Source organism: Monodon monoceros, unplaced genomic scaffold (genome assembly GCF_005190385.1).
Source record: "Monodon monoceros isolate NGI ecotype Baffin Bay Population unplaced genomic scaffold, NGI_Narwhal_1 Super_Scaffold_22, whole genome shotgun sequence".
In the NCBI taxonomy this organism is placed as follows: domain Eukaryota; kingdom Metazoa; phylum Chordata; class Mammalia; order Artiodactyla; family Monodontidae; genus Monodon; species Monodon monoceros.
Genome location: NW_021703779.1, coordinates 47,063,295 through 47,087,113, shown reverse-complemented (window position 1 = coordinate 47,087,113; position 23,819 = coordinate 47,063,295). Strand labels below are relative to the sequence as shown.

The 23,819-nt window shown below is 51.3% G+C and overlaps 1 protein-coding gene across 2 annotated transcripts in view; it reads left to right on the top strand.

Annotated features, from left to right (window-relative positions):
* Positions 1–23,819, top strand: part of FGD1 (FYVE, RhoGEF and PH domain containing 1) — a 36,359-nt gene that overhangs the window by 3,850 nt on the left and 8,690 nt on the right. The window contains exons 2-9 of one of the 2 annotated variants that reach the window (XM_029240133.1): positions 13,290–13,463; positions 13,768–13,945; positions 14,071–14,509; positions 15,795–15,884; positions 16,571–16,719; positions 18,094–18,250; positions 18,356–18,494; positions 23,686–23,744. In XM_029240133.1, coding sequence (XP_029095966.1) covers positions 13,290–13,463; positions 13,768–13,945; positions 14,071–14,509; positions 15,795–15,884; positions 16,571–16,719; positions 18,094–18,250; positions 18,356–18,494; positions 23,686–23,744 — 1,385 coding nt within the window. Of the gene's footprint in view, positions 1–13,289; positions 13,464–13,767; positions 13,946–14,070; positions 14,510–15,794; positions 15,885–16,570; positions 16,720–18,093; positions 18,495–23,685; positions 23,745–23,819 lie in introns of both variants that reach the window. The other variant, XM_029240132.1, reaches the window with a different exon arrangement.

Genomic DNA, 23,819 nt, shown 5'->3' with positions numbered 1-23,819 from the left:
GAGAGAGAGAGAGAGAGGGCGTCAATTAAAGGATTGAAACATTTCAGTCCACATGTTAAGATTTCCGTGTGCCTCCCCGCTTCCTCCCTCAGACTGCTGAGGCCTTTATAGAATCACCATCCTTAGGGGCAGTGGCCCATCCTGGTGGGGGGGGATGGTTTTTAAAATAATATATCTTATCCATGTAAAAGCTTTGAATTGCTTCAAAGTGCTTTCTCTTTTAGTTACCCTGATTCCTAGTGGGGGGTTGGTTGATTGTTTTTATGCCCATTTCCCGGTTTGATAAAACCTAAGGCCTTATTGGGTTACTGAGATAACTAAACTCTGAGATACCAGAGAGGGCTTTGAGAGAGTCAGAAAGGAGTTCCCAAGTGTAGGTTTGCTCATAGAGATTTGGGGGGAGCCCTGCTTTCTTCCTCAGCTTTGGGAATATCTTTCCAGATGCTGATTGGGGGATAGCTTGGGACTTGACCCTAGCTCAGTCAAAGGAGTTGCACCTGGTGTTAAAGCCTTTTCGTGGGTAGTGGAAGGACTCAGCCTGTTGAGGGGGGCAGCAAGAGGGGCTGACTCCTTCTGATTTGGAGCCTGGGCCATCATCTGACACTCTTAGAGTAAGAATTGGAGCTGGAAAGGCCCCTAGTCACCGTCTGGTCCTGGGTTTCCTATACTGGATGAACATCAGAAACCCCCTTGTTGACTTTGAAAAAATAAATGTGATTCCCAGACTCTACCTCAAAGCTCCAGGATCTTAGGGTTGCAACCCGGGAATCTATTTTGAAAGCTCCTCAGGTGATTCTGATGTATAGCCTAGAGTGGGAACCATCCTTGAGCTGGGACAGTGGAGACTCTGAGAGGCAGTTTAGCTGCGGTCCTACAGTGAGTCAGCATCATTAGGATACCACATCAGCCTCCACTCTGAGGCCCTCTCCCCAGGGCCTTGTGTGGGCCTCCCACCATAACTCCCAACCCTGAAGGGAGGCATGGGATCTAAGCTAAAGGGAGTGAGTCAACCTCTCACCCACATACGCACAAACACTGGCAGCCTCAGTTTACCCTTTATGCTTAGCTCCTATGTATGGCTGCCATTTGGCAATTTAAGCTGGAAGGCAGTTACAGTTCTGGGACTCTAGGCAGAGGAAACGCTGGCATCAGCAGCACCCAGCACAGGGCGTGGCCCAAAGGAAGGGCTCTAGAGGGCTGCCAGCAAGGTTTGCAGAGCTAGGAGGAACATAGCAGTTCAGGTAGGAAGTTCAGTGGGAGCAAAGGCACTGAGACATGAGGCATCCTCAGACAGGGGCTGGTATTGGGAGAAGTAGAGAGATAAGGCTGGTGAAGGGACTTTATCCTGAGGGCAAAGGGGAACCTTTGAAGGGGAATGATGTGCTCAGATATGGGTGTTTGAGAAATCCCCACGGCTGTATGTGGAGAGTGGATGGTAGGGGCACAAGAGTGGAGTCAGAGACCGGCAGGTAGGGGTCACAGTCATCCCAGCAAGAGGTAGCTTGGGTTAGAGTGATGGCAGGTGAGGAAGGTAAGATCTGAGAGATATTTTGGTGCTAACATGGACAGATCTTGGTGGTGTCTTGGACGTAGAGGCCAAGGAAGAAGGAAAAGTCCAGGATGAGTCTGGGTTGTTTTCTGAAACCAACTATGGTGACCTGGTGGATGCTGGTGGGGCCACCTACTTGCAAGAGAAGGAGCAGGTTTGGGGGGAGATACTGATGTATGTTTGAAACCTGTTGCATTTGAGAGGCCTGTGGGGGCATCCGGGTGGCGAGCAGGGGCAACTCTTCGTTGTGGTGCGCGGGCTTCTCTTGCTGCAGAGCACGGGCTCTAGGGAGTGTGGGCTTCAGGAGTTGTGGCTCACGGACTGTAGAGTGCAGCCTCAGTAGTTGTGGCTCACAGGCTCAGTTGCTCTGCGGCCTGTGGGATCTTCCTGGACCAGGGCTCGAACCCGTGTCCCCTGCATTGGCAGGTGGATTCTTAACCACTGCACCACCAGGGAAGCCCCAGTCCCATCCTTGAAGACATGGATAGTGAGGTCAGATAGTGAGGTCAGCAGAGTCACCCAAACTTTGCCTTAGAAATGTCATTTGGGGGTGGGGTGGGGGGAGGAGCAGTTTTTAAAGTATATTTGCATAAAGCTGAGACCCATTTCACATATACCCAGGGTAGTGGCTGCTGCAAAGAATGGAGGGAGTACTGAAAAGCAAATCAAACATTGGTGAAGTAAATTCCTGTGGCTCCTTCCATGTTTTCCCTGTTGAGGGCATCCTGAGAGACCATAGAGGGAGGTTGCTCATGGAAAGGAGAAGAGGGGACTCTTGACAGGAGGGAGTGGTGGGCTCTGCTGGTGATTTTTGGAGAGCAGCAGTTTGAGATTCCAGGGGAGTGTCTGGGAAAAGACCCTGATTTGGTTTCTAGTCAGCTGGGGCCTCCCAAACAAACACAACAAAGTGTAAAGACTGGGTAGCTGCAAAAAGGACTTCTCCAGACAGGACTAAAAGAATTGAAGTTTCCAGCTGCAGATGGTTGGCACCCCCATTCCTCGGCCCTTTCACGTGCCTCTGCCCCTAGGGGACAGCCTGGCTGGGGCTACTTGCTCCTTCAAGGGTGAGCGGCAGCTACCAGTGCTCCAGACAGATGCCAACCATGGTATTCTGGGGACCAGTTAGCTAAATGCCTTAGGCAGATGTGGAGCTGGCCAGACGCTGTCTGGGTGGGGCTCGGACCTGTCTGGAATGAGGACAGGAAGTGCACTCTGCCGTTGCCCAGCCCAGAAATGTTAAGTGCCCTCATCTGGAGAGAGCAGACATCCTTGGAGCAGTGAGTCCAGCCTCTCCAGGCTCCAGTACCCAGTTCCTTGGACCTGGAAGGCATCACACCTCCAAAAGGTACCTCAAAACACAGAGGGCTGGAGACAAGGATGAGGGCAATAGCAGAAGGCACCTCTGCACTCCTGACTCTGCCCTTGGTTCACTGTGCCCTCAGGCTTCCCTTCCCACCTCAAGGCCTTCGTTTCCCCATTTGTAACATCAAGGACCTGTTCATCGCATTTGTCTGGCATATAGTAGGGCATCCTTAAGTACTTGGTGAGCAGATAAGGGAGAGTGCAAGAGGGGAAGAAGGAGGACATTTCTTCATTTAACAAATGTTTATTGAGTACCTACTTTGTGCTTGGCCCTGTGTGAATTGCTGGGTGGGCAACAAAAGGCAGGCTCAGTCCCTGTCCTCGTGGAGCTCCTTTCTAGCAGGGAAGACATACATGACAGGTAATTCCAAGCACAGATGCTGAAGGAACAGATGAGGAGGGGGCAGGCAGGGAAAAGAGGACACTTGAGCTGAGATCCCATGGATAAATAGTCCAGAGGTAAGGAGAAGCAGAAAAGCTGTTCAGGCCCACGAGAATGACATGTGCCAAAGCCCCAGGCAGAGGAGAGCACTTTCGAGGAACAGACAAGAGGCCTTTGTGGTTGGAGGGTGGGGGTGGGGAAGTGTTTTCAGGCTGGGCCTTACTTGTCCCTACGCTCAGGAGTTTGGAGTTTACGCCCGAGGCAAGGGGAGCCCTTCACCGGGCTACAGAAATTGAAGGGGATTGTGTTTTCATAACCTGGTTGTGGTGTGGAGAATACCTTGTAGAGGGCCCTGAGGATGGGAGGAAGACCCGTTAGGAGGCTGGAGTGGGAAAAATAGTCTATGGATTCCTGCCCTCCTAAGAAGTTGAGTCTGTAGGACTTGGGGTCTGGCTGGACGTGTGAGTTAAGGGAGCAGGGGGAGTCGTGGAGAAAGCCCAGCCTCTGGCTTAGGGAACTGGGTGGCTGGAGGTGCCATTCCTGGGGTGGGGAAACAGGAGGAAGAGCCACTAGGGGCTGGGATAGAGCTGGGTTTTAAGATGCACTGAGTCTGAGGAGCCTGAAAAAGGGGCAGTGCCCAGTAGGCGTCAATTGTGTCCATCTGGGCCCCAGACTAAGGACAGGAGGGTGAGGGGCACAGGTGTGTGGCTGAGGCCCAGAGAGGGAACTGAAGGCTTTTCCCGTTGCTGGAGGCTTTCAGCGCTCCGCAGCACCTCCCCGTGGCCCGTGCAGAGAAGGGGTTAAGTCAGGGAGGGAAGGCGCCTGTAGAAAGCGGGAAAGGCAGGACTGGCAGCGCTGGCCCCAAGGAGCTGAAGCTGGCATAGAAGCCCTTCTGCCTGGGCCTGCTAGGCCCTCGCCGCCGCCCACGCCGCTGCCTTCAACTTCACCTTCACCTTCTCTGCCCCCCTCTCCAGCTTCTTCCCTGCTCCCCAGGCGGGGCCTCCCAGCCTAATGCGTTCCAGGTGTAGCTGCGGCCCCTCCCCCACCCGGGGCGTAGGGGAGGGGCAGGGAAGGTGCTGGGCTCTTTCATTCTGCATCTCTTAGGGGCTCCAAGTCTCCAGATCTCCCTGACAGCTTCTGTCTCCGGAGAATTCCTTCAGGGATCTCTGTTTGGGCCCCATGTCCCTGTCAGGGGCAGGCAGTGGTGAGAGCCCCCCAGACCCAGCTCTGCCACTTTCTAGTTTCATGTGATCCTGAGCGAATCACCTCACCCCTCTGAGCGTCGGTTTTCTCATCTACAAAATGGGGTTAGCATCCCCACCTCCTAGGGTTGTTAGGATTAAATGCCACAGGTAGAGCAGAGCACTCGGCATGGCACATTGTAGCCATGTTCAACAAGTGGCCCTGGTCTGCTCTTTTTGTCCCCTTGCCTCTTTGGGCCTGCATCCCTCACTGTCTGTCTCCCTTCTGACTCGCCCCCGCCCATTTTTTCCTGTCTCCCTCTCTAGCTGTCTGATTTTCTGGGTCTCTGTAGTTTTCCTGTCTTCTTCCTCCTTGTTTTTGTCCCAGTCTCTCTCGGTCCTTTTCCGTCATGATCGTTCTGTGTTGCCAACTCTCAGTTTTGACCAGGCCTCGGTGTGGGGGCAGGGGGAGGGGGGAGGGGTGGGTGTTGGGGGCTCTGGGGTCACACACAGCAGGGGTCAGAGGGGCCATCCCCTAGCGGCTTTGTCCTCAGGAGGAGGGAAATCACAGCCAGCGTGGCAGCCCCAGCACTGGGTAATTACTGCCCCCAGTGCTCCCAGCTGCAGCTCCACTCCCTTCCCTTCCTGTCCTCTGAAGTCCCCAGCCCCTCCCTGGGGGTGGAGCTACCACCCCCAGCCTTCTCTGGCCTCAGGTCCAGAGATGCTGGGAGGAGGTGGCCAGGCCCTTAACAGCAATCAAGCAACTGGAAGAGAGATGGGCTGTCTGTGCTCCCATGTGGCTGTGGGGTGTGTGTGTGTGTGTGTGTGTGTATATCTTAATGTTCTTGTTTCTGTATATCCATGTGTATGTTTGAGTGTGTGTCATTATATATCCATGTGTGTCCATGTGTGTCTTTGGGTCTGTATATGTTATGTGTTCCTGTGTTATGACACCTTGGCTCTAAGCCCCTGGGGCATTTACAGATGTTTCCGCGTGTGGGTCTCTGTATGTAGACTGTGTGTGTGTGTGTGTGTGTGTGTGTTTCTGTGCCAGTGCCTGCCTCTGCATGGCCCCTATGGGTCTGTATCTTGGTGGTAGTGGTTGGTGGAGAAGGAGGGTGCCTGCCTGTCTTTTGGCTTTTTCTGCCCCTTCCTCCTGTTCTTAACAAATCCAAGACTCTGGTCACTGTGCCCTTCAAACACACTCTTCACCTCCCCACCCCTAGTATCCACACCGTTGCTCACTTTTCTTCCCTTGCCTGCAGGACTGTGCCCAGTCTATCTACACCTGAAAGAACAACCTGGATGGCCAAACTCAAAAACCATTTCCTTTAGAAAATTCTCTGACCTCCCCCCCACCGCCCCCAATGTGATTTCTTTCGCAATTCAGCAAACATTGACTGAGGGTGTGCTCTGTGACTCTGGACACAGACACACTTGGGATCCAGTCTCAGTTCAACCACTTCTAGCTGTATATCCTCAGGCAAGTTATTTTGTTTCTCTGTGCCTCAGTTTCCTCATCTGTAAAATGGAGGTAATAGCATACAGGGTTGTTAGGAGGATGCCCTGCAGGAAAGCATCAACAAAATGCCTGGTGCAGAGTAGGAGCTCAACAAACAGTTGAATCCTCATACCTTATATCCTCCACAAAAAACTGAACATCTTGAGTTCCAGAGAGTTCTAAAAGTTCTTGCAGTCTCCTGCTTTTTTCACCAGGCATCCTGCACAAGGCAGAAGACCAGACAGAACGAAAGGCAGATTCCAGTTCACGGAACTGCTGACAAGTATTGCATGAGCCAGCTCCCTGAGAGTGCTCAGGCCCAGAAGAGACTGGGCCCTTCCAGGGGGTAGAGGAGGGACTCCAAAGCTGCTGCCCTAGGGCCAGAGCACATCAGATAGAGCAGGAGGTAAATGGCAGAGGTGGAAGGGACCTTAAGGACCATCTAACTCAGGTATTGCAAGTTGCAAACTGGTGGCCCACAAGTTTAATTTGACTCAAAAGTTTCATGTGGCCTACTCACTGTTTTTAAAATTAGGGGATTTCACATAAAAGCCTGGATTTCTGATTCTCTTGAAATATTGGAAGACCTGAAAATGCAGGGCCCCCATTACTGCAAGGTGACAATTAGATAGAGGGGAGAAGCTGCCATCCCTACTTTAAGTGAGGCATGTGCTCTCCAGTTTACCCCCGTCTTCACCATCCCCTATTGCATTATACTGTCCCATTTTACAAAAAGGTCCTCACTTTACACAAGGGTCCACACTTCACAAAAATGTTCTTCACTTTACAGAGGAGCCTCATTTTACAAAAGAGTTCCTCCGTTTTACAGAACAGTCTTGTATTTTGTCAAAGGGTCCTTCATTTACAGACATCCATTTTACAAAAGGGTCTTTATAGAACTCTCCTCACTTTACAGAATGTCCCTCCACTTTGAAGAAAGCGCCTCCATATTGCAGAAACTTTTTCCCTTTGCAGAAGGAGCCTTCTTTTTATCCAAAAGACCTTCATTTTACAGAAAGTTTCTCCAGTTTTCAAGAGGGAACATTCTAGGAAGCTCCTTACTTGCCAGAATGGCTCCCACTTTCCAAAAATGCCTTCACTCTGCAAAAGGTGCCTCCATTTTTCTGCAGAGTCCTTATGTTCACAAGACCAGTCCACTTCAAGGAAGGGATCTTCGGGCTAGCCACAGGGTTCCTATAGACAGTTCCCCCTGCATTTCTCATTCTTGACAGAGCTTTGTGTTTAAATTTTCAGAAAGAACATCTGCCAGGCCAAGCAAGTTTGGCTGCAAAGGTGGAGCAGGGCAGCTGGGCTGGACCTCACATTCAAGGGGCAGGTGGGAAGAGGTGGGGCAGCTACTCCACCTTTATCCTCTGCTTTTTTCTCAAGCTAAGGGACTCCCCTTCCCCCCCAGCCCCCCAACGGAGCTGGCTGCCCAAAGGACACCTTCTTATTTGCTGTTCTTTCTTCTCCACTCCCTCTGCTCCCTTTCCCCACCCCACCCCACCCCCAGGAATTCAACTGTCCCAGGGGCCTACCTCTGAGCCTGGAGGCTGAGGGCTGCTGGGAGAACCATGCACTAGGGTTCAGGAGGCCTGAGTGCTAGGGCTGGCTTCTGCCCACAATAGCATCTCACCAGTTCCTCACAATGAGAAGCACACACATATTCTCCCCATTTTGCAGATGGGGGAAATCGGGGTCCAGAGTTGTGAAGCGATTCCCCATGTCACCAGGGTGTTAATGGCTGAGGTCCAGTCTGGGGTCCTATTAGCTGTCTTGAGATCAAGCCAAGGCTAAAGCTGGGAGAAGGGAGAGGGGGTGCTGCTGGCCAGGGATGGGGAGAGCTGGGAGCTGAAATTCTCAGAAAGAGGTAAGGGTCCAGTTCCAGTGGTAAAGTCATTGTCCTCAAACTCAGCTAGATGGTAGACCTACTCTGCCAGTAAGCCCAGAAGCACATGCTCAAGGGCACCTGCCAGGCAGGGGCATGAAGCTACCAGAAACAATTTTTGGAATGAGTTTGCTATTTCACTAACAGTAAGTTGTCATGGGAAAATTCCAAACTCTGTTATACTTCTTGACACTTATTTTGTGGTTTTGTTTGGTTTCTATATTTGAACTGAATTTGAATGGGGGATGGGGTACCATTGTCTTTTCTCTGCCATTCCGCCTCTAGTAGGAATCCCACCCTGATCTGAGAAGCTGCCAAGGAGAGTGGGGCTGGATTCTGTGTCCATCTCTGGCTGGGTTTGCACACGTTTCTCAGTGTGTTGATAGCTTTGTGTTGGGTTGCAGCCTGTGGTCTGTGGGTTTATGTATCTGTGTGCATAGTTCTGTGTCTTTGTGGATGTGCGGTTCTGTTGGCTTTCAAGTTCAAGCCACATTGCTCTGTGGGTGGGGGAGCACTATGCTCTTTCCCTTCTTTGTCTCATGGACTCCTCAAAACCAGGGAGCTGTGATTATTATCCTATTTTCCACACAAGGAAACTGAGTCTCAGATAGATGGAGAGGCTTGCCCAGGGTCACACAGCTAGTAAGTGAGGGTGTTGGGATTTAACTGAGGTCTGTGTTACTCGTGAGCCAGATGTTCCTAGTGAAGGCTTCACAACACCTTAACCCATGCAGTCTGGTCAGTGAATGTGATCATGCCACCCTTCTTTGGAATGGTCAAGTACCGCAGGTTTTTAATTATTGACTTTGTTTTTTTAATAAATAAGACCAGATTCAAGGTGATCCCTGAAATAATGTCACTGTCATAAGCATTCAGGTGCCCATTGCAGGGAAATTGGGTAGAGCCCACAGCTTGCCTGGTGCCACCTCGGAGGCCTGGCTCCACCTCATTCACTAGAATCCCTTCTTGACTAGGGCTTCTGGAGTTCACCCCCAAAAAAGTACAGTTAGATTTGAATTTCAGATGTACAACAAAAAATTTTTAGTATAGCATAATACATTTTTAGTATGCATGAGGCATGCTTATACTAAGAAATTATTCATTGCTTATCTGAAAGTCAAACATAACTGAGCATCCTGTATTTTATCTGGCCATCCTGTCCCTGGCCTCTCCCTCCCCTGAGCTTCCCAGTCCCGAAAGGCTGACCCCCTTGCACTTCCTGAGCCGCACTTAGCTTTTCCTGAATGAGAGTTTCTTGTCTTTGAGATTGGGAGCTCCCTCAGGGTCAGGATCAAGATTGCCCTTCGGCCTGCTGAGGGGCCTGTCAGAGGGCGCACCCCACGCCCACAGCAGAGCCAGGGCCACACCCAGGCATCCTGGGGTGCCCAGGGCGTGTTTCCCATCAGTGACAAGAGACGCCTGAGTATGGCTGTGTGTGCACACCCTGTGCCAAGCGTGTTGCATGTGGACGTGTGAGCAGCTTTGTGGTTCTCACCAGGTCTTTACGGTTTTCTCCACCCCCACCCCAGACCAGGGATCGAACCCGTGCCCCCTGCATTGGAAGCATTTGGTGGTGTGACTTTCGTGGCGGGGAGGGAGATGCCCTTTGTGGCCTCTGTTCTAATGCCAGTGGTCAAGGGGGCAGTGCTGGTGGAAGACCTTGTCAGGTGTGTGGGTGTGAGTGTCGATGCACGTGCATGTGTAAGAGAGAATGTTGTGGATTATCAACCATAAAAAATGGACTGGAGGACTTCCCTGGTGGTCCAGTGGTTAAGACTCCACACTTCCACTGCCAGGGGTGCAAGTTCCATCCCTGGTTGGGGAACTAAGATCCTACATGCAGAGCAGCTTGGCCAAAAAAATTAAATTAAATGTAAAAAAATGGACTGGAGAAAATCAATGCAGGACTTAAGGGGTGTGGGGATGGGATGGGGAAGTGGGAAGGGCTGTGATATCTAGGGGAGGGGAAGGACCCCCCTTCAGAGCTCCCTGAGGGCAGAGATAGGATTTTCAACTCCCCCAGCACAGAATCTACCAGGCTCAGAGCAGAGCTCAGAAGTATTGGGGCGACTAAACTAAGCTGAAGGAAGCCAGGGAGTTCAGCAGGGTCTTGAGGGGCCATAGAGAACCAGCTGGGAAGCTTCTATTTTCCCCATGGGCAATGGGGAGTCATGGAAGGTTCTTGCGCAGATAAGTGGCATGACCTGAGCTGGAGGTCCATCTAGCCACCCGAAGGGAGCAAGACCTGGGGCCAAGGGGGCCACTAAGGGGAAACATAGGAGGAAACAGGGAAATGTAGGCAGAGGGACAGGGAGGGGGAGCCCTGCAATAGGAGAGAGATGGATCTTGAATCTTCTTCCCTCAGTGGAGCCCTGCCTGGTTCTTGGCCAGGCCTAGGCTCCTGAACTGAAGCCCTGTTGTCATAATCTGTGGGCAGGCTTGGGGGTGTTGCTCTTACTAGTCGCACTAGCTCATGACTTTCGGAAGCACTGACGCGCACCTCTGCCCCTCTAGATTCCCCTCTTTCCGAGCTTCCTCTTGGAGAGCAGGGTTAAGAAGTCCAGTCTCAGATCAGTCTGCTACAAGTCTTTCACTGACTTGCTGTGTGACCTCGGGCAAGTCACTGCCCCTCTCGCTGCCTTCATCTCTTCATTAGAAACTGGGCTGACAGTCCCTGCCCCTCTCACCTGGGAATCCAGGGTGTCCCCGAATATTTGAATCCCATTCTGCATGGCTGCCTGCAAGGAGGCAGAGAGAAAGGAGGGGCAGGCCCATCTGTGCGCTCCCAGGTGAGGTGGGTGAGGAGGGAGCAGAGAGTGGGCCAGAGCAAGGCCACAGAGGGTGGCATGGTCACCCTATCCCTGGGACAAGCAGTGGAGAGAGGGAGAGGCCCCAACTAGGGGCCCCACTGCCCTGTACCGACTGGGTGGGAGGGCTTGCCCAGGGAGGCCTGCCTGCTTTGAGGTGTGGAGACAGGGCCAGGTGGGCGCCTCCAGGCCCAAGGAGGCAGACAAGGGGCACCTGGGACCCTGGCACCTATGTGTGTAACCCTGAGAGGGGTCTCTGCACGGTGGGGTGCCTGGCTTTGCTCTCTGGATCTCTGGTCCTTTCAGCTGCTCTCTGTGTCTCTCACTTTCTCTAGCCGTATTGTCTCTCGAACTATGTCTCTGCATGTGCCGCCCTCCAGGTGATTCATCCCCCTCAACCCCAAGCCCAGGGGGAGGACAGGGCAGGACCAGGCCAGGATGTGCTGAGCAGGGCAGGGTAAGCAGCCCAGCTGAGCTGAGAGGAGCACCTTCTCCCTCCCAGCCAGGGCCCTGCCTGCTCAGGTTGGAAAGGAAGTAAGGAAACTGCACCCAAAGCCAGGTACAGAGTGGGGGTGGGGGCCTCAGCCTGTGGCCTGGGGCACCTTGTTCCTTCAGGGCTGGGAGGGGACCATGCCCTGAGGCCCCTGGGGCCTTTGCGACTGGATTGTAGCCTGGATGGAGTCAGAGACCCTGGGAAGCTGCTGGAACCCTGTGGGTTGGGCTACTCCCTTCCCTCCAGGACTGGGAGAGCTAAAATTCCCTGCTGCTCTTTCTGCCTGTGACCCGGTAGGGTATCTTTGTGTTGTAGCTGTATGTTTTTGCAACAGAGGCCGCATGTGAAACCATGACTATTTAGACCACGAGGCAAGTGTCATGTGGGTGTGTATACCTGAGCCCCTAAGACCCAGGGACTCCATGGACATGTTTGTTTCATGAGTATGACATAGTAAATTATGCCATGTGTCTGTGATTGTGTGTCTGTGTTTCTGGGTACATGCTGGCATGTGACTTTGTGCTGTTTTGCCACTGTGCAAGGTTGTGTCTGACATGGTATAATGACCCTGTGTGGCTATAGTCTTGTCAATGTGTGAACCGTTTGCAGGTGTGTGAACCTGCAACACCATTTCCTGGTGTTTATGACACCCTGTGGCCCTGCAATTGTGAGGTACAGGATAAATGGCACTGTATATCTTTGTGACTCGGTGGAACCATATTTGAAGAGTATGTAAGTGGGTATATGATGGTAAGTGGTTGGGTGATTGTTGTATGAGGCTGTGTGTGAAATTGTAGATTTGCCACTGTGTGACTTGCATCTTTGTGACTGTGCATGGCCACGTTTGCTGGTGCATGTGATACCATGAGGCTGTGTGATAATATGTGAAGTTGTGACTGTGGGTCTTTGTGACTATGTGTGACCAGGTTTTCAGAAGCGTGATTGCACATCATTGGATGTTTGAACTTGTGCGGCCCCAAAGTTAAGTGAAACAGTGTAAATAACCCCATGTGTCTCTGTGACTGGGTGGGCCCACTTGTGACTGGTCATGTATGAGACTGTATGACACAGGTTAACAGACTCTCTGTGGCTGTGAGAGGCCACGTGGCTGTGGCACAGCAAAACTGGCACGATATGTGGTTGGGAGCTCTGGGGGCTCTTGGCTGCCACTCACCCTCTCGTCCTCACACCTGTTTGCCTGCATCCTTCCCTACAACAGCTTTTCATGGCTCCCTTCTGCCCACAGGATAGTCACCCAGCTCCTCAGACTGCCATGCAGGGCTTGCCCTCTCTACTCTACTCTTCCCCCTCCCCTTTTTCTCTATCATCTGAGACCCACCACAGCTCCCTGCCCATCCAGGCCACACTCCTTCCCTTAGGACATGCCATCCCTTGGTGCGGGGAGGGGGGTGTTCCTCACACCTCCCAGACTGAATCTTCTCTCCCCAGTGTGACCATCATCTCCCCCAGGCCCAAAGACAAAGGTAGGTAGGGAGCCCACAGTGAAAGAAGAGGGACAGTGCAAAAAGGCCTCCCTTTTCTGAATTTTTTTGCCTGTTTAAAGCTGTTCCTATGACCTGAACTCTGGGTGCTGGCTGTGTGTTTGTGTGTGTACGTGTGGAAATAGAGGATAGTACAGATTAGTGAGAAGCTGGCATTTTAAGAAGCAAAACTTTTGTTCATGAAATATAATTTCATCATTTTCAGCTATATAAAACCATAGAAAAGGAAGTCCAGATATCCTCAGGACCTTAAGAAAAAAGGTGAAGAATGGTTTAGGCTCAGCATCTCACTGTGGCTAAATAAACAAGAGTGCAAGCATGTACACAAACCATAGGCTGCTCGTGCTCACCCCCAGTCTGGTTAAACTCCCTAATAATAATGCCTGCTGACATACAAGAAATCAATGTACTAATCACAAAGAGCTCTTGTCTGTTACTGAAAACAGCCAGCCACAACCCTGGGCCTGGCTCCCCGTCCGACGGCTGGGGTAAAGGCTTCCCAGAAAGGCAGTGTGGCCAGGAAAGGGGCTCAGGAAAACCCGATATCACAGGTACCTGCGAAGACATACAGCTTCCCAGTTGGGGTAATCAGTTGCTTCACACCCAGTTTCTCCCTTTCTGCAGGGCTGCACCAGGGAAACCGTATCCTGGTTAAAAGTTTGTCCCTTGACCCTGGCCAGAGCCTTGAGCCTCATCCAGAAGGTCCCCAGCGACTTCGCTCAGACCCAGGTCCCCCCACTGAAACCCCCAGCCAGCGTCCTTCACCACTGAAGCGGGCACCGGGCCCAAAGCCACAGGGTAAGTGGGTCCAGAGAGGGGCAGAAGAATGGCCCATGAGAGGGGACACAGGAGGGGAAAGGTTGGCCAGTGGGAGAGGAGAAGGCTTGTTAGAAGGACAGGAAGCACTGTGGTCTAGGGGCAAAGGGCTGAGACCTGGGGCTAACATGTGCATACTGGCATCTCACCTCAGGCCTGCTCTGTGCCTACCTCAGGCAAAGGTACAGACTGGGGGTTTGTGGAGGGGCCTGTGGTCTGGCTATGACAGCCAACTCCAAACTCAGCCCATTGGGATCTCCCCTCTTTTTCCCATCCATCTCTCTAGTCCCCCCAAAGCCCAGCTACCTGCAGATGCCCCGGATGCCCCCACCACCTGAGCCCATCCCACCCCCGCCATCACGCCCACTGCCTGCAGACCCCCGAGTAGCCAAGGCCCTGGCCTCCAGGGCAGAGGCCAGCCTCAGTTCTGCAGCAGTTTCCTCACTGATTGAGAAATTTGAAAGGTGAGTCTGGTCCCCAGGGGACCCTGTGGGGGTAGGGTGGGCCTGGGATAGAAAGGACAGTTGTAAGACAGGCCTCTCAGTCAAGCTCATACCCTGCCTTCATGTGTGTCCACCACCCACCTCAGAGAGCCTGTGATTGTTGCCTCGGATAGGCCAGCCCCTGGCCCCAGCCCAGGTCCCGCAGAGCCAGCCATGTTGCCACAGCCACCCCTGCAGCCACCAGTGCCCCAGCTCCCCGAGGGCGAGGCCTCCCGCTGCCTGTTCCTGCTGGCTCCTGGGCCCCGGGACGGCGAGAAGGTGCCCAATCGGGACAGCGGTATTGACAGCATCAGCTCACCATCCAACAGCGAGGAGACCTGCTTCATCAGTGATGATGGGCCCCCCAGCCACAGCCTCTGCCCTGGGCTCCCTGCCCTGGCCAGTGTCCCTGTTGCTTTGGCCGACCCCCACCGACCCAGCTCCCAGGAGGTTGATAGTGACCTGGAGGAGGAGGATGACGAGGAGGAGGATGAGAAGGACAGAGAAATCCCAGTGCCCCCGATGGAGAGACAAGAGTCTGTGGAGGTACTGACCCACGTTCACCGAGAGGCAGGACTGTGTGGAGAAATCAGGAGCCTGGCTTTTACACTTGATTCTTCCCCCAGCTCAGTATTTCTTGAAACAGGGCATTGTTTCCACTTGGAATGTTTGGCTTCCCTGGTCTCCTGGTACTAAATATCAGTAGCAGACCTGTACGCTGTCCCCCCATCACTGTAAATACAAAAATGACCATGGATAGTTCCAAATGCCCACTAGGAAAATTGTTCTACCCTCATCCAAGAACCACTAGCTGGACCTCAGTTTTTCCATCTTGAAGATGGGCATCATCGTTGGGGATCTTTAAAGTCCTGTTCCAACTGGAAAATCCCCAGATTCAGTAGCTATGTGACATTGGGCAAGTCTCTGCTGCCCCACCACAGCCTCAGTTTCCTTATTTGTAAAATGGAAAGTCTCACATCCAGAGAGACTTCCAGACAGCTGGCCTCCGGAGGGCCACAAGAGCTTAGAGCCCCCTAGGAACCTGAGGCTGTGGACAAAGGCTCTCAGCAGCAGGAATCCCTTTCTGTGCCCCAGCAGCCTAACACTGCTTCCAAAGGCATCCTTGCACTTAATTAGGTTGCAGCCAGAATACCTGCTCCGCCAGGACCCGGCTCAAATGTGGGGGCCGAGGTCTGGGACTCAGGAAATATGTGTCCAGTGAACAGGCAAGTGGCCCAACAGGCAATGAGTTTTATACATTTTTATACTTTTGGGTTTTCCTCACACCCCAGGTACTCAGTAAGCCTTTGCTGACAGTGAACTGAGTGGGTGAATAAATAACATTTATAGTCTACTTAATCCATAGTCTAATATGTTTTATTTATATTAAATGATTTTGTTTTCTCAATTACAAATGGACTTAGGTCCTATTATTATCTGTATATGTAGATGAAGAGACTTAAATACAGAGCATTTATACAACTTATGCAGGCTAGTAAATGTCAGAGCTAGGATTTGGACCCAGAAAGTCTGACTTTCCAGCCCACACCTTAACCACTACACTATGCTGAGTGAATAGAGGGAGCAGATGGCTGGGTGAATGAGTGACCGAATGAGGAGTGCACGGCATCAGAATTGAGGGGTGACCTTTACGAAACACGGGGGAGTTAGGGGTGAACCTGTGGGGCTTATGGGTTCAGGGATGGGAGGTAGGGTTATCTCGGGGTGGCATTAGGCTTAGAGTAGCATTTGCACTATCTGAGAATTCTGGGGGTTTTGTGAAGATTAGGGTACAGGATGATGGACCAGCAGTTGCCTCTTCTCTCTGCAGTTGACTGTGCAGCAGAAGGTGTTCCACATTGCCAATGAGCTCCTGCAAACCGAGAAAGCCTATGTTTCCAGGCTTCACCTCCTGGATCAGGTGAATGGTCCCTCAGGGGTGCCGGGGCACCAGGACCTGGTAGGCGGGTGCCAAGGAGGAAGTGATAGGACCTGAGCCCAACCCTACCATTGGGGCCAGAATCTAGAGTTTGGTAAGGCTCCCCTCTGACCTTGACCCCCATCCTATCCCTGAAGCCAACTCTGATTCATGACCCCAAGCTTGATCTTTGTATCAACCCTCATTCCTAAACCTGGGTAGGTATACCAGCCCTGACTGCAACTCTGACCCAGATCCTGAATTAACCCCTGGCTGTGAACCACACTCTGAACCTCATTCTAACCCTGGACCTATTCCTGACCCCCAAACCCACTAGAATCCCTAAGGGTAGGAATTTTTGTCTGCTTTGTTCACTGCCTGGCACACAGTAGACACTCAAAAATATTTGTTAAATGAATGGATCTAATTCCAAACTTCTCTCTGACCCTGACCCTGATCCTGACTTCTCATTGTTCCAATGCCTACCTTCAGATCCTAACCTTGACAACCTGAAATCCAACCCCACATTATAAGCCAAACTCCATTCCCTCACTCCTCAGTCTCAAGATCAGTGCTGATCCCAAAACTCCACAGAGCTGCCCAAAGACACTGCCCTCACCTGCCAGTTGCCCCTTGCCCAGCTAAGCCCCAGGCCCCACTGGGCTGATCTCTCCTGCCCTGCCCCATAGGTGTTCTGCGCCCGGCTGCTGGAAGAAGCTCGGAACCGCAGTTCCTTCCCGGCTGACGTCGTCCATGGCATCTTCTCTAACATCTGCTCCATCTATTGCTTCCACCAGCAGTTCCTGCTGCCTGAGCTAGAGAAGCGCATGGAGGAATGGTGAGGGGCCCCAGACCTAGGCTGCCCGCCTTCCTGTCCACTTGCCTGCCGAGCCCAGGCCAGATGTGTGCACGAGAGTTCGTTCCTGCCTGCCCTCTCCCCTCACCACCTTTCACAGAAAGAATCAGGCCTAAGCTCTGCTTTCTAGGCCCTCCCAATCTATAATGAAAGACAGATCAGGACTCAGAAAATTACAACAGAATAATAGCAAAGCTCTAAAGAGTATGAGGTTAGGAGCCAAACTGGCTGGGGTCAAATTCCAGTTCTGCCTCTTGCTAGCTTTATGATGTTAAGCGAGTTTCTTAAATTACTCTGCTTCAGTTTCCTCAGCTGTGAAATGAGGGTAATAGTAATAGCCTACCTTGTAGGGTTATTTTAAGGATTAAATGAGTTGATACATGTAGAGAGCTTAAAACAGTACTTGGTATGTAATAAGTGCTAAATGAATGTGAGCTATTGTTTTTTTTTGTTGTTTTGTTTGTTTTTGTTTGTTTTTATCAGTGCTATGATAGAGCTGAGAATGGGAGGCTGTGGGAATCCAGATAAAGGGACCAAAACTAGCCTGGGGGTTAAAGAAGGATTCAGGGAGGAGGTGAGATCTGAGCTGAGTCCTGAGGTAGAAGGGCAAGGTTCATAGGCAGTCTCCTGGCTTCCAAGCTCTCCTCTTCCAATTCATCCTTTAGCGTCTATACCACCTGCCATAATGGTCTTTCTGAACAACAATCAGACCATGTCACTTCCTGATTAAATCATCTCCATGCTCCCCACACCCACAGGATAAAGCGTGTCTGTGTGACCACAGACTGCTGGCATGAAGTCACTTCCTACATCTCCCCAGCTACTATGACCCCTGAGGGCTGAACCAGGGCTGGTTCTCATGTCTCCCCCAGCAGACTGTGACCAATGAAGGCTGGGACCAGGTTTGGTCCTCTGTGTCCTCCAGTAGACTGTGACTCCTGAGGAGTGCAACCAGGCCTGGTTACTTTGCCCTCCCCTACCTGACAGTGACCCTCTCAGGGCTCAGCTAAGTGTGACTCATTTGTGTCCCCAGAATCACCCAGCACAAGGCTGGGCACAGAATCAAAAAGCAGTGTATGAAGTGGCCCTTGCAGTAAGGTCAGAGCGGGTATTCCAGGACGTGTCATCCGTTGTGCTCAAGGCAGGGCAGAGTTGGGGTGGGTGGCAGCCCAGGCCGTGGTCTCAGGTCAAACTGAGCCTTTTGGCCTACTTTGTGTATAATATAAGCAGCATTTCCAAAGGAGCAGACTGGCTGAGAGGTAGATTTCCAGGACTGAGATAAAACCGGCCTACAGGGTGGGGGCATTGTGGGGGACAAGGATCAGCAGGACCACATCAGCCCCCATTTCCCCCTAGGGACCGCTACCCACGCATTGGAGACATCCTGCAGAAGCTGGCACCCTTCCTCAAGATGTACGGCGAGTATGTGAAGAACTTTGACCGGGCCGTGGAGCTGGTCAACACCTGGACAGAGCGCTCTACCCAGTTTAAAGTGATCATCCATGAGGTGCAGGTAAGCAGTGAAGCTGGATGGGGCCGACTGGGGTGGACAGGTCTGCAGGGACCCAGTCAAGGGTCTTTGGCCAGACCTGAACCCTCCTGCTTCTGCCTGTCACAGAAGGAGGAAGCCTGTGGCAACCTGACCTTGCAGCACCACATGCTGGAGCCTGTGCAGCGCATCCCCCGTTATGAGCTGCTTCTCAAGGACTATCTGTTAAAGCTGCCCCATGGCTCCCCGGACAGCAAGGATGCCCAAAGTGAGTGCACACAACGGGCCCTGCCCCCCCACACCCCAAGACTTAATTGAGATCTCAGAATAGGACCTCCAAACTGAAAGGCCCACCTTGAGGGTCCAGAATGAGACCCCAGGAGGAACCTCCAGGTTGAGATCTCTACCTGAGCACCCAGACAGAACATTCAGGAGTCCCCCCCAGTCTGAAGTTCCCAACTGGAACTCCAGAGTTTGAGGGGCATACCCAGAAAGATCCCCTAAAGGGAGCCATCTGTTTCCTAGGTTGAGACCCCAAGGCTGACCCCTTGACTTGTCCTCAAACGAAGTTGTCCCAATTGCAAAATGAAACTGAGTCTAAACCCCCAGGGACTGAGCCACCAGGCTAAGAGCCCAGACTGACCCTCTCAGGCCAAGTCCTCTTTACTGAATCTCCACAGCTGAGCTCCCCAGAAAGAGGCTTGTCTCATCAGGCCCGACTTTCCATCCTCCACATTAGAGCTTCACTCCGTATCCACCAGCCACTACCCAGAATGACCCTCCCAAAAGAACCCCCATGTCTGATCAGAACCCCACAGAATCACCTCTCCAGAACTGAGCACCTCAGACTGGACTCCATATTTTCTGCCTCCCAGATTTGGATCTCTAGGCTGAGATACCACCTCCTTAGACAAGTACTCACACACTGAACCACTAGAAAAGTGTTTCATTCTGATTTCTTCAGTATGAGACCCACTCCTCAGGGTCACACCCCAAAGAGTGCTGCCCAGAGTCTCCCCAACTTTCTCTCCCCAGACTGTTACTTCCATTCATTCCTTCATTAATATAACAGCTATTTACTGAGCACCTCGGTGTTCTGTGCATTGTCCTAGGCACATGGGACATGGAGGTGAACAAGACAGACAAGGTCCTTGATCTCAGGGACTATGTATTATACTCGGGGAGATAGTAGACAAAAGTCATAAATACACTGGAGAACATTAGATAGGTGCTATGTGTGATTCAGAGAATAAGAGGGTAATGTGACAGTGAATGGGGATCAACTTTAGATTGGGTGGCCTCTCAGAATAGAGGATATTTGAGTCAAATCTGAATAAGAAGAAGGGAGCCACGTGCTGAGTAGGGAGGAGCATGTTCCAGGCAGAGGCAACAGCAGGTGCAGAGTTCCTAAGGGGGGTGGGGGTGGGGCAGGGGGCGGCAGCTTGCATATCTCTGGACCAACAAGAGGACCAGTGTGACATGAGCATGACCAGTGAAGGTAGAATGGTGGAAGAAATAGGGCTGGAGACAGGAGCAAGACTTTGAAGGCCAAGATGAGGAGATGGATTTTATTCTGAGTGCAGTGGGTAGCCATGGCAAGGTTTTGATTAGGATCACTTGAGGAGCCAGAAAGGGAGCCGAGAGACCAGTTAGAAGCCTTTTGCAGTAATCTGAGTGGGAAAGGTTGGCTTGATGAGAATGGTAGCAGTGGAAGTAGTGAGAAATGGTTGGATTCAGAATATATTATATTTGAAAGTAGCACTGAAAGAACTAGGGTGAATGGGTGTGGGGCTTGGGAGAAAGAGTCAAGAATGACTTGCATGCATATTTTTGGCTGGTGGTGATGGTTCCTGAGATGAGTTTAGGACTTTGATTTGGAGTTAGATGAGCCTAGAATCCCAGGGAGAGAGATTTGGATGTCACTAGCACAGGGATAGTGTGCAAAGCCATGAGGCTGGCCATAGTCACCAAGGGATTGAGTGTAAATGGAGAAGAAAAGGGGGCCAAGGACAAAGCTGAGGGAGGTGGAATCAGCAAAGGAGACTTAGAAGGAATAGCCCTAAAGGTAGGAGGAAAACCAAGAAAATGTGGGGTCCTGGAAGCCACAAGGGTCGGGAGCAGACAGTTGTGTCCACTGCTGTGTCCACTTCCTAAACTGAGCCCCTTCCACCCCACCAGATGGGGCACTTTGCTACCAAGCCTGGACTTCTAGAAAGAGCTAGAACACTAGAAAATTTGATAGCTGAACTCTACAAACAGACCTCTGCAGACTAAGTGCCTTAGTCCTTTCCCCGAAATGAGAATCCCCACTGAGGTATCAGGATGAACTATAAAACCTAAACCTCTAGAAAAAGCCTTCCAGACTGACTACCTGGGATGAGCCCCATAGACTGACATCTCCAACCTGAGCCCTCAGGCTGAACCCAGTTTGAGGTCCCAGTTATAGATCCCCCACACTGGTTTCCCCAAACTAACGTCCCCAGACTGAGTTTCCAAAATGCTCTCCCCACCCAGGGTGCTGAGAGTGGGTTCCCAGTCACAGCCCTCGGCCTGAGGTCCCAGAGGGAGATTCCCCCAAAAGAGCTTCCCAGTCTCATCTCCTTAGCCACCATTTTATAGACAGGTATTGCCAAACTGAGCACCCTAGATTACCCCCCGCCATTTACTGTCGCTCAGACTGAGACTTCTAGCTTGACCCCAAAAGAATGACTCTCCAGATGATGATGATACCTACCTCATAGAATTGTTTTGAGGATAAATGAGATGATCCAGGTGAAGCTATTAGCACAGTACCTGGCACATGGTAAAGACTCAATAAATGTTAGTTGTTTTTATTACTGAATGCCCTGACTGATGCCCTCCATACTGAATGCCCCTAAAATCAGCCCCCAGATTGAGTTCACCTAACTTAGGTTCCTGTTTTATACCAATCTCAGCCCTATCTGAGTCCCTAGAATGAACTTCAGAGCTTGAGCTTGGCCAGCTGAGCTCCCCACATTGAGCCCAAAGATGAACCCCCCAGAAAGAACTTCCCAATCCAGTTTTCTGAGCTGCTCAGTATGAAAATCTCTGAATGAGAGCCAGCCTGAGATGTGCTCACTAAGCTCCCCAGCCCAAGATCTTAAGCTGACCGCTCTCTTTTTTTTACCCCTCAAGACTCAAATCCCCAGGTAGAGCCCCAGAAAATACCTCCAGGTCTGAGCCCCCACTGAATCCTGGTTCCCCAGACTGACTCCCCCACTTTCTACTTCCCAGACTGAACTCTGGAGCCTGGACCCTAGACTCCCTAAACCAGGCCAGCTGGAACTCCTGGCCTGAGCAGCCTACCCTGAGCCCAAGACTGAACTCAAACCAAGATCCCAGACTGCCAAGCCCAGACCAGGCCCACCAGAGCTTCCAGACCAAGCTCCTACACAAAGCTCCCCAAAGCGCACTCCCTAGCCTGAACCCCCAAGTGAAATCCTGGACTGAAATCCCCACACTGAATCCCCAGACAGAGCCTACACACACTGGACCCCTGTAAATGCCAGTCTGTACCTCACACAATACGCTTTGATAGCAAAGCGGTCTGAGCCCAGCGGCCTCCACAGGCCTGAACTTATATGCCCACAGCTTGCCAGTCTTCTTCCTGTCCCCTTCCCGGGGCACTGCCTACCTCCACAACCCAGCATGCCCGTTGCCCTGGGGTAGGGGAGATGCAGAATGTGTGGGAGAAAGGGCAGCTCTGATGTCAGCTCTGCTGCCTCCCAGGCAGATAGCCTAGGGCCGGCACCTCTTCTCTCTGAGTCTCAATTTCCTCATTGGACAAACAGGGCACATAGGGTTGTTGTGACAATTGAATGATGGCATGCAAAGCATCTGTTCAGGAGACCAGGAGAGGATGGTGAGACCTTGGCCCCATCCTAGGGAGCTCCTAGTCTGCTGAGGGATGCAGATATATAAATACACAATGGATACGTAGTGTGACTGGTGGGACAGAGGGGAGCAAAGGGGAAGGTGGAAATCCAGACAGTATCCTAATCCAGCCTGGGAACTCAGGGCAGGCTTATAGGAGGAGGTGAGCTGAATTCAGAAGACTGAGTTGGCCAGGTGAAGCAAGACAGGACATGTTTAGAGAGGTGCAAGTGGAGAAAGCTGGAGAGGCCAACAGAAGCCAGATCACCAAGGGCCTTGAATGCCAGGCTAAAGGACTGGGTCTTTACCCTGAAGGCAAAGGGAAACCACTGACAGATTTGAACAGAGGAGTGACAGCAAGCTGTATGTGAGAATGCTCCCTCTGGCAGCTAGGATGGAAAAGGGCTGGGAGGTTGGAGATGCACCTGAAAGGCCTGAACTGGGTTAGGGGCCACAGATCTTGAGCACCAAGACTTGGTCATGGAGGTCATTTTCCATGGTCATTTTCCTTGGTCATTTTCCCCTAGGAAAATAACGCTTGGTTTGCCAACCATGTGGACCCTCTTCAGAAGCACCTGTGCTCCTCCATTACAGGCATATTTTCTGAGTGGGAAAATACAGCACCGTGCAGACAAGAGAGGGGTGCAGTGCAGCTGGGCCTCAAGCATGGGCAAGATTTGTTAGTGTGTGGAGATGCATAGGGACTTATTTCGTTTTTTTTCTGATACCTGGTCACAATAGGAAATATGGAAATACAGGAAAGCTGAAAGAGGCAGGGAAGAAAATCACCTATGATACGAGACTCCAGAGAATAAGCGTGAGGAACATTTTGACATATTTTCTTCCTGGTGTTTTTTATACACGTATATTTGTGAAATTGAGATCATTTGGTATATACAAGTTTGTATCCTTTCCTTTTCTTAAAATGTCCTGAGCATTTCACAGATTATGAAAAACCCTACCAAAGCATCATTTGCAAAGGTTGTTTAGTATTGCATTATATGAATGCACATTTATTTAACTGGGTTGTTTCTGGTTTGACACTGTTGTAAACACCACTGCAATGAAAGTGTATTTGTACATAAAACGTGTATTTTCTTAGTATAGATTCCTATAATCAGAATTATTGAGACAAAGAATAGGATCATCTCTTTGCTTCATCTGACTTTTTTCTGATTATAAAAGTAATACGTGTTCTCTGTCAAAAATATGGAAAAAGAAGACAATAAAAATCACCCATAGTCCCATCATCCAGAGACAACTTGTTAAACATGGGTATATTTCCTTCCAGTTACATGTGTAACTATTATTGTTGTTTTTTTAATGGTAATAATAATCTTAAGCTTGCGTTTTATTGGCTGCCAGCTATTTCATGTCCTGTGATTCTGCTATTGTGGCATTAATTGAGTCAGTTTCTGATTTTAAGTGATGTTGCTATGGACATCTTTGAGGCTGGCACTTTCTGGAATGGGAAGGGTGTGGTCAGGCCAGGAGGAGGTATTTAGAAGCTCCCAAGAGCCTTTTCTCTGCTAGCCCCCCCATCTGACCTCCCACTCTGCCCGCAGAGTCTCTGGAGCTGATAGCCACAGCAGCAGAGCACTCTAATGCTGCCATCCGCAAAATGGTGAGTGGTCCTTCTAACCCCTGCCCTTCCTTGGCCAAGCCACCTATCTCGATCTCCGTTCTGGGGTGGGGGGCT